Source organism: Oncorhynchus keta, chromosome 9, assembly GCF_023373465.1.
Source record: "Oncorhynchus keta strain PuntledgeMale-10-30-2019 chromosome 9, Oket_V2, whole genome shotgun sequence".
NCBI classification, from domain to species: Eukaryota; Metazoa; Chordata; class Actinopteri; order Salmoniformes; family Salmonidae; genus Oncorhynchus; species Oncorhynchus keta.
The window spans coordinates 27,591,245-27,606,780 of record NC_068429.1 but is presented as its reverse complement, the minus strand read 5'-3'; the positions used below and the strand labels follow the sequence as shown (position 1 = coordinate 27,606,780).

The 15,536-nt window shown below is 43.2% G+C and overlaps 1 protein-coding gene and 1 non-coding gene across 2 annotated transcripts; one reads left to right on the top strand and one right to left on the bottom strand.

Annotated features, from left to right (window-relative positions):
• The first annotated feature begins 5,850 nt into the window (after positions 1-5,850).
• Positions 5,851-11,623, top strand: LOC118387987 (lysosomal membrane ascorbate-dependent ferrireductase CYB561A3-like). Its single transcript, XM_035776847.2, has 6 exons — positions 5,851-6,089; positions 6,470-6,665; positions 8,567-8,775; positions 9,008-9,162; positions 9,527-9,689; positions 10,234-11,623. Exons 2-6 carry the CDS (start codon positions 6,476-6,478, stop codon positions 10,255-10,257), a joined length of 741 nt encoding a protein of 246 aa, XP_035632740.1. The 5' UTR covers positions 5,851-6,089; positions 6,470-6,475; the 3' UTR covers positions 10,258-11,623.
• Positions 11,624-15,098: 3,475 nt separating this feature from the next.
• Positions 15,099-15,170, bottom strand: trnaa-ugc (transfer RNA alanine (anticodon UGC)). Its single transcript has one exon. It is a non-coding gene; the product is annotated as a tRNA-Ala (tRNA).
• Between the last annotated feature and the right edge of the window lie 366 nt (positions 15,171-15,536).

The window sequence follows — 15,536 nt, the reverse complement described above, 5'->3', positions numbered from 1 at the left end:
AGCCTTTTATGCCTTATTGTGAAGCTCCTGTTCCGAAAACCTTTTGGTTGAGGAATGATGCTGAAGTTCTCTTGGGAAGTTATCAAAATGTATCAGTCTACAGTAAGCAGGACAAACTTTTGTGCATCAGAAGTTACGTGCATCTCTAAGTGAGGCATAATTCCTTCAACCACCCAAAATGAAAGAGGTCTAGATAGAATGAATGTTTGAGACAATGACAGTCTCAATGAGTGCCTGCGATGGGCCTGAGCTCCCAATGAAGCTACTGCACTTCAATGGGATAAAATAAGCTGTGACGAGGCACTGCACAGGGTAGAATAAAATGCAAATATTATTTTGCGTTGATGGTGAGAGAAGGCCATGCATTATCACATCTACCAGTATATCACTCTGCCCAAGCTTCATTACACCTTAACAAAGTCCAACTTTGAAAAGATACAGTTAGAAAGAGTATTTCCAAGACTCATTAGGATCTTTAGGAATACATTGAAAATGTCTCATTAAAGGAAAATTTCCCCCCAAAATGATATTTTGGTATTTGTTTCATCAGTCCATTGTTGATATACTCCAAAAATGTTTTGCATGTCATCAAGTTTTCAAGATATATATCTTTCAAAATACAGAAATACAGCTGGTATAATAATGCATTTTGCGTAATAACCTTACAAAACGCAGCATCATACCGGCTGTATTTCAGTTCGTTTTTAAAGTTATATACAGTATCTTGACAACTTGATTTTCTCTAAGTGAATATCTGGGCTGAGCTATGGTAGGATAGGTGGTATGATGGAGTGGAAGGAGAGGAGAGTGAAAGGTAAGTGGAGTGAGTGTGTCAGCAGCAGAAAGAGATGGCTGTCCTGGAACAGTGTTCAAACACACACTGGCTCCACGTCATTTCACCGCTCAGGACTGGATCTGCCATCGAGGGACAATAAGAGGGCAGTCTGGGTAGATGATGACAGAACCTTTACGTTTATTTATTTTATGGCTGACATTTATTTACATAGACTGACAATGAATTGAGAGTGGTCCAGAATGCATGTGTTTTTTGTCTATTGACTATTATTACGCTTTTATGCATTATGCATTTTTGTAAAAAAATAGTTTATTTTTCTAGGTAAAAGTTGTTGGGTTTTGACTTGATTTTTTACTGGGCCCTGTACATGTTAAGGAAATTGTTAATAGCCAGCACTTGACCATATCAGGTGTGCATTTTTCTTACTTTAGTTAATAAGTGTTGTGTCATTGGTGTGATGATATTTGCATACCATCAGAGGACTTTGGACCAAGTCAGAATGATAGCCTCAGTGTCTGACCAGCATCATCCCTACATAAGTGTTCTTCAGCGTTTCAACAACTCAGCAACTCTCACACTTCAAACTACTACAGATCAAGGTAAGTGTGATATCCCTGAAATAACACAGAAAAGATGTTAGCAGGGTAAGAAGTTACAACAGCTTAAATCATTGATAAATATGGTAAATATGGTGAAGGTATCTTAGCATAAATTTAGTGAATGTATATATTCTTTTTTTTTCCAAAAGTTCAAAGAAGGTGACCTGAGGTTTGCAAAGATTGATGAAAACAATCTAAATAAAAAGATGGCACAGATTAGATGACAGATATCTGATATTGTCCAGTTCCAGATGATTGAAGGACATGATGACGTCAAAATAACTGTCACGTCCTGACCTTAGTTCCTTTGTTATGTTTCTTGTTTAGGTTGGTCAGGGCGTGAGTTGGGGTGGGCATTCTATGTGTTGTTCTAGTTTGGGTTTTGTGTTTGGCCTGGTATGGTTCTCAATCAGAGGCCGCTGTCAATCGTTGTCTCTGATTGAGATCCATATTTAGGTAGCCTGTTTTTCCCCACTTGATTTGTGGGTAGTTGTTTTCTGTTTATTGTATGTCACCTTACAGAACTGTTTCGTTTCATTCGCCGGTGTTATTTTGTTTAGTGTTCTCTGTTTAATAAATATGAACATGGACACGTACCACGCTGCATATTGGTCCGATCTCTCCTACTCCTCCTCAGACGAGGACAACGTACGTTACAATAACATTCTCTAATAAGACCTCAACAAAAGAGCATCTTACATTCTCTATTTTGACATTTCCTGTCAACATCAAATGTCATCATGCTCCCATTTTGTCCTTTCAAAGGTGAGAAGAGGACAGAGCAACGAATTGTACAAATCTAAGGATAATGACAAGTAAGGAAAGGAGAGGTGAGGATTGACTCAGTGGGAGACCATTTAACTCTCAGATGGAGGACAGGCCTCCCTTTATCTCGACCGGGAGGGAGGGAGTCCTTCCCCTGGAGAAGAGGAGAGGAAGAAATTACTTTCAATTCATCTCACTGTTCCTCTCATCAGACACAGGGAAAGTGTGACCCATGGTTGAATCTTTCCTGTGCTAGTCAGTGAATTATTGTCCAACGGTCCACATCAAGTCAGCTGAGGGTCAGTCACTTTTGAGGATTCCACTACCGTTAAGGTAACAGGCCATTTGAGTGGGTGTAACGACAGCATCTGTTGACATTTAACATGTCATGAGGATATAAAGTTGAAAATTGAACACACCCCTGGCCTACTCTAACTGCTCCTATCACTCCTCTCTACAGCTGACCAACAGTCGCAGAATGGGGAACACCAACACTGCCAGCCACCTCAACAACCAGAGCAAGATGAACATCCGTGCTTTCCTGTCCAATGCCAAGCTAGAGATCGATGCCTTCATTGTCTCCAATGCTGCCGCTGGCAGCAGTGACACAGTGACCAAGCTGCAGCTGCAGCCCGGTGGCAAGAAGTTCAACTTCAGGAAAGACGTGCAGTGTGTCCGTGTGCTGGCCTTGCAGAGTCAAGAGCTGCCTTGGGTGGAGAACAAATTTATCTCCGTCTTTGTGGAGGACGAGAACGATGAAAACATATGTTCCAGACAGATTGTTCCGTGCATGGCTTTGTCCTCTCCTGTGTCTTTCATCTTATATGATGTATAGCTATAGCTATGATTGATCCCATTGAAACTGTAGTCTTTGGTTAATATCATTAGAAGACCAGTTCCGACATTGGCCATTGTCAGGCATTCATTAAGGTTGTTTCCCTGATTTTGAATCTGTTCATTTGAACAAACATGCCATTGAAAAAGAAGGCTTTTCAAATATGTTTTTTTTTTTACACTTCTCACACATTTACATTTACATTTAAGTCATTTAGCAGACGCTCTTATCCAGAGCGACTTACAAATTGGTGCATTCACCTTATGACATCCAGTGGAACAGCCACTTTACAATAGTGCATCTAAATCTTTTAAGGGGGGGGGGGTGAGAAGGATTACTTTATCCTATCCTAGGTATTCCTTAAAGAGGTGGGGTTTCAGGTGTCTCCGGAAGGTGGTGATTGACTCCGCTGTCCTGGCGTCGTGAGGGAGTGTGTCCCACCATTGGGGAGCCAGAGCAGCGAACAGTTTTGACTGGGCTGAGCGGGAACTGTACTTCCTCAGTGGTAGGGAGGCGAGCAGGCCAGAGGTGGATGAACGCAGTGCCCTTGTTTGGGTGTAGGGCCTGATCAGAGCCTGGAGGTACTGAGGTGCCGTTCCCCTCACAGCTCCGTAAGCAAGCACCATGGTCTTGTAGCGGATGCGAGCTTCAACTGGAAGCCAGTGGAGAGAGCGGAGGAGCGGGGTGACGTGAGAGAACTTGGGAAGGTTGAACACCAGACGGGCTGCGGCGTTCTGGATGAGTTGTAGGGGTTTAATGGCACAGGCAGGGAGCCCAGCCAACAGCGAGTTGCAGTAATCCAGACGGGAGATGACAAGTGCCTGGATTAGGACCTGCGCCGCTTCCTGTGTGAGGCAGTGTCGTACTCTGCGGATGTTGTAGAGCATGAACCTACAGGAACGGGCCACCGCCTTGATGTTAGTTGAGAACGACAGGGTGTTGTCCAGGATCACGCCAAGGTTCTTAGCGCTCTGGGAGGAGGACACAATGGAGTTGTCAACCGTGATGGCGAGATCATGGAACGGGCAGTCCTTCCCCGGGAGGAAGAGCAGCTCCGTCTTGCCGAGGTTCAGCTTGAGGTGGTGATCCGTCATCCACACTGATATGTCTGCCAGACATGCAGAGATGCGATTCACCACCTGGTCATCAGAAGGAGGAAAGGAGAAGATTAATTGTGTGTCGTCTGCATAGCAATGATAGGAGAGACCATGTGAGGTTATGACAGAGCCAAGTGACTTGGTGTATAGCGAGAATAGGAGAGGGCCTAGAACAGAGCCCTGGGGACACCAGTGGTGAGAGCGCGTGGAGAGGAGACAGATTCTCGCCACGCCACCTGGTAGGAGCGACCTGTCAGGTAGGACGCAATCCAAGCGTGGGCCGCGCCGGAGATGCCCAACTCGGAGAGGGTGGAGAGGAGGATCTGATGGTTCACAGTATCGAAGGCAGCCGATAGGTCTAGAAGGATGAGAGCAGAGGAGAGAGAGTTAGCTTTAGCAGTGCGGAGCGCCTCCGTGATACAGAGAAGAGCAGTCTCAGTTGAATGACTAGTCTTGAAACCTGACTGATTTGGATCAAGAAGGTCATTCTGAGAGAGATAGCGGGAGAGCTGGCCAAGGACGGCACGTTCAAGAGTTTTGGAGAGAAAAGAAAGAAGGGATACTGGTCTGTAGTTGTTGACATCGGAGGGATCGAGTGTAGGTTTTTTCAGAAGGGGTGCAACTCTCGCTCTCTTGAAGACGGAAGGGACGTAGCCAGCGGTCAGGGATGAGTTGATGAGCGAGGTGAGGTAAGGGAGAAGGTCTCCGGAAATAGTCTGGAGAAGAGAGGAGGGGATAGGGTCGAGCGGGCAGGTTGTTGGGCGGCCGGCCGTCACAAGACGCGAGATTTCATCTGGAGAGAGAGGGGAGAAAGAGGTCAGAGCACCGGGTAGGGCAGTGTGAGCAGAACCAGCGGTGTCGTTTGACTTAGCAAACGAGGATCGGATGTCGTCGACCTTCTTTTCAAAATGGTTGACGAAGTCATCTGCAGAGAGGGAGGAGGGGGGGGGGAGGGGGAGGAGGATTCAGGAGGGAGGAGAAGGTGGCAAAGAGCTTCCTAGGGTTAGAGGCAGATGCTTGGAATTTAGAGTGGTAGAAAGTGGCTTTAGCAGCAGAGACAGAGGAGGAAAATGTAGAGAGGAGGGAGCGAAAGGATGCCAGGTCCGCAGGGAGGCGAGTTTTCCTCCATTTCCGCTCGGCTGCCCGGAGCCCTGTTCACATCTTAACAAGCTGTCATACCAACACAGAACACATCGCAAAACACCTCACAAACATGACAATTCACATTTGTACATGAACATCTGAATGTTGACTCATCTTTCAGTGAAATGTAACTAAAACTATGCCACTTCTTTAGGGACTTTGGTATCATTGACAGCTTCTGAAAAACCTGTATTCTTCTGTATCCTTCAAATAAAACTGTTAGATAACTTCATGCTCTTGGGGAATTCTTCAGTGTATGAGCACTGTGCTCTTCATTATTGGGTAGTGAAAGAATGTTTTGCATGTCTCTATTTTGTCTCCCAGTTAAAGTGTGTCCTGTTACCCCTGTGTGATAGGCCTTATGTTCCTTCTATGGTCATCTGTTCCAGCTCAGATCAGAGAGTTACGCGCTCCTCTGTCTAACCTCCTCCATGGTCCAGCTCTGTGGCAATTCAGATAACATGGTTTAACTCATTCACACAGACGCCTTTGTGATGCTGCCCCTTCGATCTTCAATGACTTGGCAGAAAACATATTATGAAAAATGTTTTTCAATGACATCCAACTTTTGTTTTCCTTGACCCACAAATAGCTTTTTAGGAAAGAGGAAGCACTTACAAAGTGAAGATCTCCAGGAGTTAGGGGAGGGAAAAGACCGTCTAACTCAATCTTAATTAGTAAGGATCTCAGACACAGATTTTAGGGGAATGTTCCTGCACTGGATGACAAACGAGGAGGGAGCTTTAATTTGTGTTTCTCTGTAACACTGGGGACTGGCTGATAAAACATTTGTGAGAACAGAGAAGGAGGGAAAAGAACAAAAACAAGGGCAAAGAACAATTTCATCAAAGTAGGTAAGTGATGATACTTTCCCTCAATAGTACTACTAAATAAAATGTATATAATGTAATTAACCTTTAACCATGTTTTATGCTGTTTAAGCTGTTATGCCATGCTTACTTATTATGTACTTATACATAATCTTTGCTTTTTCAAGATAAAGTTAATGGTAATCGTTATCCATCCATCCCTCTCTCTCTCTCTCTCGCTCTGTCTCTCTCTCTCTCTCTCTCTCTCTCACTGACTCTCTTACACACACACACACACACACACACACACACACACACACACACACACACACACACACACACACACACACACACACACACACACAACCCCACCACAAACACAAACACAAACACAAACACAAACACAAACACAAACACACACATAGACAGACATGATCTCCTCCACAGTGTTGTTCTATGGGAACTATGTGCTGTGCCTGTGCCTGGGACTGCTGTGTGTGGTGTTTGTCAGTTACTGGAACATCGAGTGGCGTGGTGGCTTTGCCTGGGATGCGTCCTTTCTGCAGTTCAACTGGCATCCCGTGCTCATGGTGACTGGCCTGGTAGTTCTGTATGGGAACGGTGGGTCACAATAATGATTATGATAATGACCATAATACATTTAATTCAATCACCAGTATTTCATATTTTCATTTCATGGAACATCTCAGATTGCTTCATACTGTGTGGACAAAAGCAAGAAATTATGTAAATTATAGCAGGGCAGATTGTAAATTAGAAAACTGTGAGGACAGACGCTGGGAGAATATTTAATAAATACCAGACATGAAACCGAACACGGACAGCGTCTGGAGGGGGGGGAACATAACGACATTAATGCTGACACTGGGATCAAACTGAGTAATAGACAGATATAGAGGGGCAATCAATAAAGTGATGGAGTCCAATGAAGCGCTGATGCGCATAACGATGTTGACAGGTGTGTGATGATGGGCCGCCTGGCGCCCTCGAGCACCAGAGAGGGGGAGCGGGAGCAGGCATGACAAAAACAATCCTCCGTTTGGAAAAGTTGTAATTTTTTTTCTCCTTTGAGGGATCTGTCTAAAAACTTGTTTGAATTTGGTTTCCTTCAATTTCTTACGTGTGTACTTGATTCCACTGTTTCCATTGTGTCAAGCTAAATCAAACGCGTCTAAAGTATTTGAAAGAAAATAAATAGACCTGGCCTTCTATTTGGATCCAGGTCAGGTATCATCTCCACAAGGTCTATCACAAAGCCAAGATAATAAAGGCTTTTTAAACTACACCAAAAAAACGAAATACTTCCAACAGGAGCGCTTTGACCAACCTGTCAATCTGGTCTCAGAGCATTTCGTATTATTCTGTATATAATTCCAACACTCCATTTAGTATGCTCGCTGGCTAGCGTTAACTAAGCTAGGGGTTAGGGTTAAGGTTAGGAGTTAGGTTAAAGGGTTAAGGTCAGGGTTAGGGGAAGGGTTAAGGTTAAGGTTAAGGTTAGGGGAAGGGTTAGCTAAAAGGGTCAAAGTTAGGGTTAGGGAAAGGGTTAGCTAACATACTAAGTCGTTTCAAAGTAGCTAAAAAAGTAGTAACTAGTTGAAAAGTTGCTAAATAGCTAAATTGCTACAGTTGTCCGTGATGAGATTTAAACTCACAATCACTGGATTGATTGATGTTCGCGTCATACGCCCACTCATCCATCCTACTACCTAATTAGGCTTGCCATATCAAATGGGCTTGAATACTTATTGACTCAAGACATTTCAGCTTTTCGTTTTGTATTACAGTAATTTCCAAACATTCTAGAAATTTAATTTCACTTTGACAGTATGGGTTATTGTGTGTAGGTCAGTGACACAAAATCAAAATATAATCAATTTTGAATTCATGTTGTAACACAGTTTTTTGTGGAATAAGTCAAGGGGTGTGAATACTTTCTGAAGGCACCATTTGTGCCATGGCAATCTTCCAATCTTCAGTCTCCCTACATCCCCATGTCACTTAGTATACATTAAACAATTAATACACTATACTCTTCCCAAGTCCCCCCACTCCCAATCAGTCTTGCTGTATTTACTTTATTAGTGACCTTCAACTGACCTTGCACTATAGCGTTCCTCAATGATGTGACTGTGTACCAGTACATTATTGTAAGTATCCATATAGGTCTTGGAGTGGTTATAAATACTAAGTGGTTATAAACTGTATGGAATAACATGTGGGAGGGGTCATGTTACATGTGGTAGGACAGGCTAGTGCACCCAGAAGAGACAAACACAGAGCGGAGATAATACATCCCACCATCTGGGAAAGGCTGATCTAAAAGTATTCCCTCTTTCTGTGTGTGTGTGTGTGTGTGTGTGTGTGTGTGTGTGTGTGTGTGTGTGTGTGTGTGTGTGTGTGTGTGTGTGTGTGTGTGTGTGTGTGTGTGTGTGTGTGTGTGTGTGTGTGTGTGTGTGTGTGTGTGTGTGTCTGTGTCTGTGTATGTGTGTTGTCTGTAGCGGCTATCCTATACCGCATCCCCTTTACCTGGAGTCAGAGGAAGCAGCACTGGAAGCTGGTGCACGCTGCTCTGCTGCTGTCCTCCCTGATCCTGTCCATCCTTGGGCTGTGTGCTGTGTTTGACTTCCACACAGGCTACCACATCCCCAACCTGTATTCCCTCCACAGCTGGGTGGGCATCTGCACCGTAGTCCTGTTCACTGCCCAGGTAGGAGGGGGAGACTTTGGGCAGGGACCAGGTTTTTTTCCCTGACCCATGTGAACTGACCAGGGAAAACTCTGGGCTCTTAGTAACTTTTTCATGTACAGACCCTAATAAAAAAAACATTAATGTACCTGTGCTCAAGGTTCAAATTGCACATTGGGCAGCTTTTCTACCTCAAGCTCATTTGACGCAACCCATCTTGCTCAACCCTTTTCCTTCCCTTCTCATTGGTCAGTGGCTCCTTGGCCTGGTTGGTTTCCTGTCTCCCTGCTCTCCCCTCGGGTTCCGTAAGCTCCTGAAACCAGTTCACGCCTGTATGGGCATGGCCATCTTTATCCTCAGCCTGGCCTCCTGTCTCTCTGGCATCAACGAAAAACTGCTCCTTTCTCTGTGAGTGACTAGAAACGCTGATCCTCCACCAATAACAACTAACTACATTGGTCCAACAATCTACACAATGATTTTCTGTATAAAGGCCTATGTGACATTGAAAAGCTTTAGGCTACATGAAATATTCACAGTTGTGGATAAATTAAAGAACTTTACATTTTACAGAACAAAATGGTTTGACAACTTATAAGAGCATAAAAGCAATTTCATTGTAGTATTTCCTTAGCCTTGGTGCCCCAAAACTCTTGACATTGACAAAAGAGTTGGCCACAGAAACAGATTGGTTCTCAGGTTAGCCTTTCCCTTTAACTTCAGTGACTCCATGAAAGATGTCATTCATTTGAGGGTTTATCTCTCTATTCAGCAACGGCAACAGCAACAGCACCGCAGCCTATTCCTCACATCCTGCAGAGGCCTTGTTTGCTAACTTCCTGGGTGTCCTAATCGTGGCCTTTGGATTGGTGGTCCTTGGAATCCTGTCCAACCAGAGGTGGAATAGGCTGGAACCAGGGGAGGAGAGCTCTAGAGTGAGTATTTTGCTGTCTGCAGTAATATCCTAGACTGAGTGACAGCCTGTTTCTGGGATAGCCAGGTGTGTTTCAGATACATATTTTCTAAGCAGGTCTGTGCAGATTATCATACCTTTACAATACCTGGACAAGTATTTATTATCTATAGGAACCACATCAACATGATATAATGACTGATTCTATCATCTCTACAGACCTGCACAGAAAATGTGAATCTGAAATGCACCTATTGTTGCAATGACAAAGGATTTGTGCAGTTCATGGCAAAATTCAGTCAATTTCCAAAGGACACAAACAGACCTAGCTGGCTTTTGTAATTGAGACTGAGCTTAGTAGACCCTTGGCTTTGCTTTTGAGACTGAGCTAAATGCTTGCAAATGTTGGTTTCCTATCCATGTAATCTTATTCATTATGTTCACCGACCCTAGATCATCACTCCTACTCTGAGATGCTTTATGAATACCGGCCCTGATGCTTTTTTTATTGGCTGTAGCCTACTGTGCTTGGAATTATAGTTGTCATTTTTATGCTTTTACTCCAGTCATTGCTTCCGGAGGACAACTGAAGAAGTAGAAGACCTTGGTGTTCTCTTCTTCTCCCTGCCCTTTTCTATTTTTGGATAATGGATCAATTGGAGACAAAGAACACTCTGATGTTCCCTCCTGTGTCTCAGAACATCAGCTGTGGTAGTAGTTACACGTGACATAATGACATGATGACTGACATGCAATGTTTTTACTCTATACCGTCTATAGTATAAGGGAGACTATGTGCATTGAAGCCTTATTGTGTGGTATAAGCCCTATAGAAAAGTTTGTGGTCATACACACATCCTTAAAAACATAGGTGTTGGGCTAATAAAGAATACTAGTATAGAACAATAATTCACCACTTTATTGACAACCTTTTGATCCAAAACACATTTTTGTCAGGTAAAAAAAAGAGTGCTCACATCCCAAAATATACACATTTCACCTCATATGACCATTGCTGACATGACGCATGGTGGGTGCAAAAGCAATTTGTGTGTCTCTAATAATGTAATAACTATCACATGTCAGGTAAGACCCAGATGCAGACAACGTCAAAGTAACAACAGTTTATTAATCGAACAGGGGCAGGCAAAAGGCAGGCAGAGGTCGGTTATCCAGATAGGTGGGGTAAAGGCACAGGACGGGAGGCAGGCTCAGGGCAGGCAGAATAGTCAACACCGGTACAAATACACAGGGGATAATGGGGAAGATGGGCGACACCAGGAGGGGGGTGGAGACAATCACAAAGACAGGTGAAACATCAGGGTGTGACAAATAACAATGAGATGGGTACATGTAGTCGTTCCAGAAAATAATATATATTTCCAAAATGACTAAGTAGGTGACCTGGAAGGCAAGACTAATCAAAGTGACATATTCATGTAGGAAATGATCTATAGGCCCTATACCATACAATTATTAGGCTGTACAACTGCATAGTCCATTCTTAAAAGCTCTTTTAGGGCTCGGATGCTGCTAGCGGGATCAAAATGGACAACATCCGTTGAAGTTGGAGCGTGCCAAATTCAAATGACAAAATTGTAATATAAAACATTCATGAACATACCAACATACCAGTCTTACATCATTTAAAAGCTTAACTTCTCTAGGGTTCTGTTATACTCACAGACATTATTTTAACCATTTTGGAAACGTCAGAGTGTTTTCTATCCAATGCTATAAATGCTACCGGCCTAGCTTCTGGGCCTGAGTAACAGGCAGTTTACTTTGGGCACGTCAGTCATCCGGATATTCAGGATACTGCCCTAAGAGGCTGATTTAATCATGCCTGATACTGCTCCCCTTGTTAAAACTGTATCATAATAATGTACTAAAAACACTATACTCTCTTTGCAATGAAAATTGGTCGTGTTTTGTGAAATGTTTATTAAAGTTGCCATATCCTCCTCAAACCTAGCAAATCATTTTTGTCCATAGTTTTTTATTCATATCTTTGAGGCCATTATACATGCCACTGTGTTAAGTCCTGTTGTACCTTTGAAAGGATAATCAAGAAGGGTGTAATTGCGGCCTGCAATTTGAGGCTTTCCTGCATATGGGCAATCCGTCATCTGCAGGAACCCCTCTTTAGAATGATGTTCATCGACTACAGCTCAGCATTTAACACCATAGTACCCTACAAACTCGTCATCAAGCTCGAGACCCTGGGTCTCGACCCCGCCCTGTGCAACTGGGTACTGGACTTCCTGACGGGCCGCCCCCAGGTGGTGAGGGTAGGTAACAACATCTCCACCCTGCTGATCCTCAACACTGGGGCCCCACAAGAATGCGTTCTGAGCCCTCTCCTGGACTCCCTGTTCACCCATGACTGCGTGGCCTTGCACGCCTCCAACTCAATCATCAAGTTTGCGGACGACACTAGAGTGTTAGGCTTGATTACCAACAATGACAAGACGGCCTACAGGGAGGAGGTGAGGGCCCTCGGAGTGTGGTGTCAGGAAAATAACATCACACTCAACGTCAACAAAACAAAGGAGATGATTGTGGACTTCAGGAAACAGCAGAGGGAGCACCCCCCTATCCACATCGATGGAACAGTAGTGGAGAGGGTAGTAAGTTTTACAGTTTTAAGTTCCTCGGCGTACACATCACGGACAAACTGAATTGGTCCACACACACAGACAGCGTTGTGAAGAAGGCGCAGCAGCGCCTCTTCAACCTCAGAAGACTGAAGAAATTCGGCTTGTCACCAAAAGCACTCACAAACTTCTACAGATGCACCATCGAGAGCATCCTGTCGGGCTGTATCACCGCCTGGTACGGCAACTGCTCCGCCCACAACCGTAAGGCTCTCCAGACGGTAGTGAGGTCTGCACAACGCATCACCGGGGGCAAACTACCTGCCCTCCAGGACACCTACACCACCTGATATCACAGGAAGGCCATAAAGATCATCAAGGACAACAACCACCCGAGCCACTGCCTGTTCACCCTGCTATCATCCAGAAGGCGAGGTCAGTACAGGTGCATCAAAGCAGGGACCGAGACTGTTAAACAACCAACACTAACATTGAGTGGCTGCTGCCAACATACTGACTCAACTCCAGCTCACTTTAATGATGGAAATTTATGTAAAAAATGTAACACTAGCCACTTTAAACAATGCCACTTAATATAATGGTTACATACCCTACATTACTCATCTCATATGTATATGTATATACTGTACTCTATATCATCTACTGCATCTTGCCATCTTTATGTAATACATGTATCACTAGCCACTTTAAACTATGCCACTTTTATGTTTACATACCCTACATTACTCATCTCATATATATATATATACTGTACTCAATACCATCTACTGCATCTTGCCTATGCCATTCTGTACCATCCCTCATTCTTATATCTTTATGTACATATTCTTTATCCCTTTATACTTGTGTGTATAAGGTAGTAGTTGTGGAATTGTTAGGTTAGATTACTCGTTGGTTATTATTGCATTGTCGGAACTAGAAGCACAAGCATTTCGCTACACTCGCATTAACATCTGCTAACCATGTGTATGTGACAAATAAAATTTGATTTGATGATTTGATTTATACTTCTATTGGTACATTTTTCAGCTAGAACTCCAGTACACAGGCGGGAGGCGGGCGCTCCAGTACTGTAAGTGATGGGAATGCACCATAACGTTGGATGCCAATTGCCGATAAAGAGCTGGTGGCGACAACAGTAGCTAACTAGTTAGGACAACGGTAGACAGTGTCCTTCGCCCCCCGCCTGTCGGGCACTGCTTTTCCGCAGTTCTGTTAATGACGGCGAGGGCAGGTGTTAGGCAGGTGTTAGCCCAAAAATGGACTAAAGGAACCTACCATTATTCCTTATAGTCCAAGGACCTTAAATGTTCTGTTTGAAGGTGAATTGGCTCTGGAAGCCAAAACAGCCAAATACTCCATCTAAACCTGAATCGATTCTCAATTGAAGTACGGTTCTAGAACCATAAATCCCTCTACTTTCATATCACATCAAAATAATTTTACACTTATTTCACAAAATACACACTAAAAGTACACTGTTTTAACCGGTTTTAACACAGTTGCAGCCAACAGTATTTTTCAGTGACAACAAGTTTGTGGTGTCCATCTTCCATTTACACACAGGTGTTTGGAGACAGCAATAGCTAATTAGCACAGGTAGTCCACTCTGTCTTCCGTCTGTTTTCCGTAACAAGCAGTGTAACATGGAAGTATGGGCGTCAGTTTTTTAAATGATTTCTCCTGATATACGTTCTTTGTGTTCCTAAATCTGCGTCGCAAGTGATGCTTGTTAACGTTCAGACCAAGAATCGGGGGTCTTAATAATGCAGTGGGCTAAATCAGGGTCACACAGTGTGTTTCTTGGAAGTCTTCAACAAATCTAAGTATACACCTCATATACATGGTTATGGGCTTACAAAACATCTGTACCATGTCAGATATAGAGTTAAAATGTATTCAATTTTGAGTTTGCATCCCAATATTACACTTTACGGTTTGACATAGAAACACGGGATCTTCAGCGTTTAAAGAATTATAAAATCATGAAAAATATTAATATTGCACCCATGAGGCCACTTGGTAATTTGACTGCATGGAAGGGCTAACACAATTCCAAACCCCTATCTCCATCCATGTCTAATTTAGGAAAGGGCCAATTTATTGCTTGCTAACTAGCTAGCCACCGGAGGACAACAACACAACAAGATGCAACAATTCAAGTTTTTCTGTCAGTAAGGTATGCTCTCAATGGGATTTGATAGGAGACAACAGACAGCATCACATAGATGGCCTACACATAGAGAGACAGAGGGGGCGCTGATTCGCTCGCACGGATGCTTTCTCCTGTGAGATATATTCAGCCTATTGCGAATTTAAGGAACATTATGAAACACAGAGAGACGAAAGATAAATTATTATTATTATTATTTATTTTTCTTGGTCCATTTTTTTGGGGAAGCCTGGCTTCCCTTGGATCCATGAATACACGTCACTGATTAAATAAGATCTTGTTCATAAATGTCTTCTGTAGTGGACATCAGGATGCTCCATCTGTTTTTTACTTACTGTACCCATTTACTGTCATGTTATATTTGTCATATTTACTTACCAATTCCTTATGTCAACTACATAAGGAATCCAAATATCATACAATCCAAATATCTCTGTGTTTTCATCAATCTCAGTGGTCTGTAGTCATGCAGAGAGGAAGCCTTGAGGGGTCACAATGGAACACAAGTCTGAGTTTAAATAAGCAGTGCGTGCTGCTTACATATTTTGTTTGACAATAACACTGAGCTAAACTAAACTACGGGTGAAATCCATAGAGATTTGGACAAACAATGGGTTATTCAAAATTGTGAAAACAATTGTGGAGATGCCGGGGATTGAACCCGGGGCCTCATACATGCAAAGCATGCGCTCTACCACTGAGCTACATCCCCTTCTGTACATATGGAGAAAAAATGCGGTTTTCTAAACAAAGCATTGGAAATGTCATTGAGTATATCAATGAAATCAAGTTTTTGCAGTTGCCATTTCTCCAAAAAATTATACTCCGTTATCGCAGAGAATATACTGTAGTTAAATTGCCTACGGAGGACACCGGGAAGATTGTTCTTCACCTTTACCACAAGATGGCAGTATCTCCAATGCTACATACTTGTATAAACCATGACATCGACCTCAACGTTTGATTTCATCAGAGATTTGATATCACCAAAGAAAAGCTATATTTGGATATGATCTTTGGCCATCAAAGATGGTGGTAAATAAACATTAATCAACACATTGAGTCTCCTTAATGTACA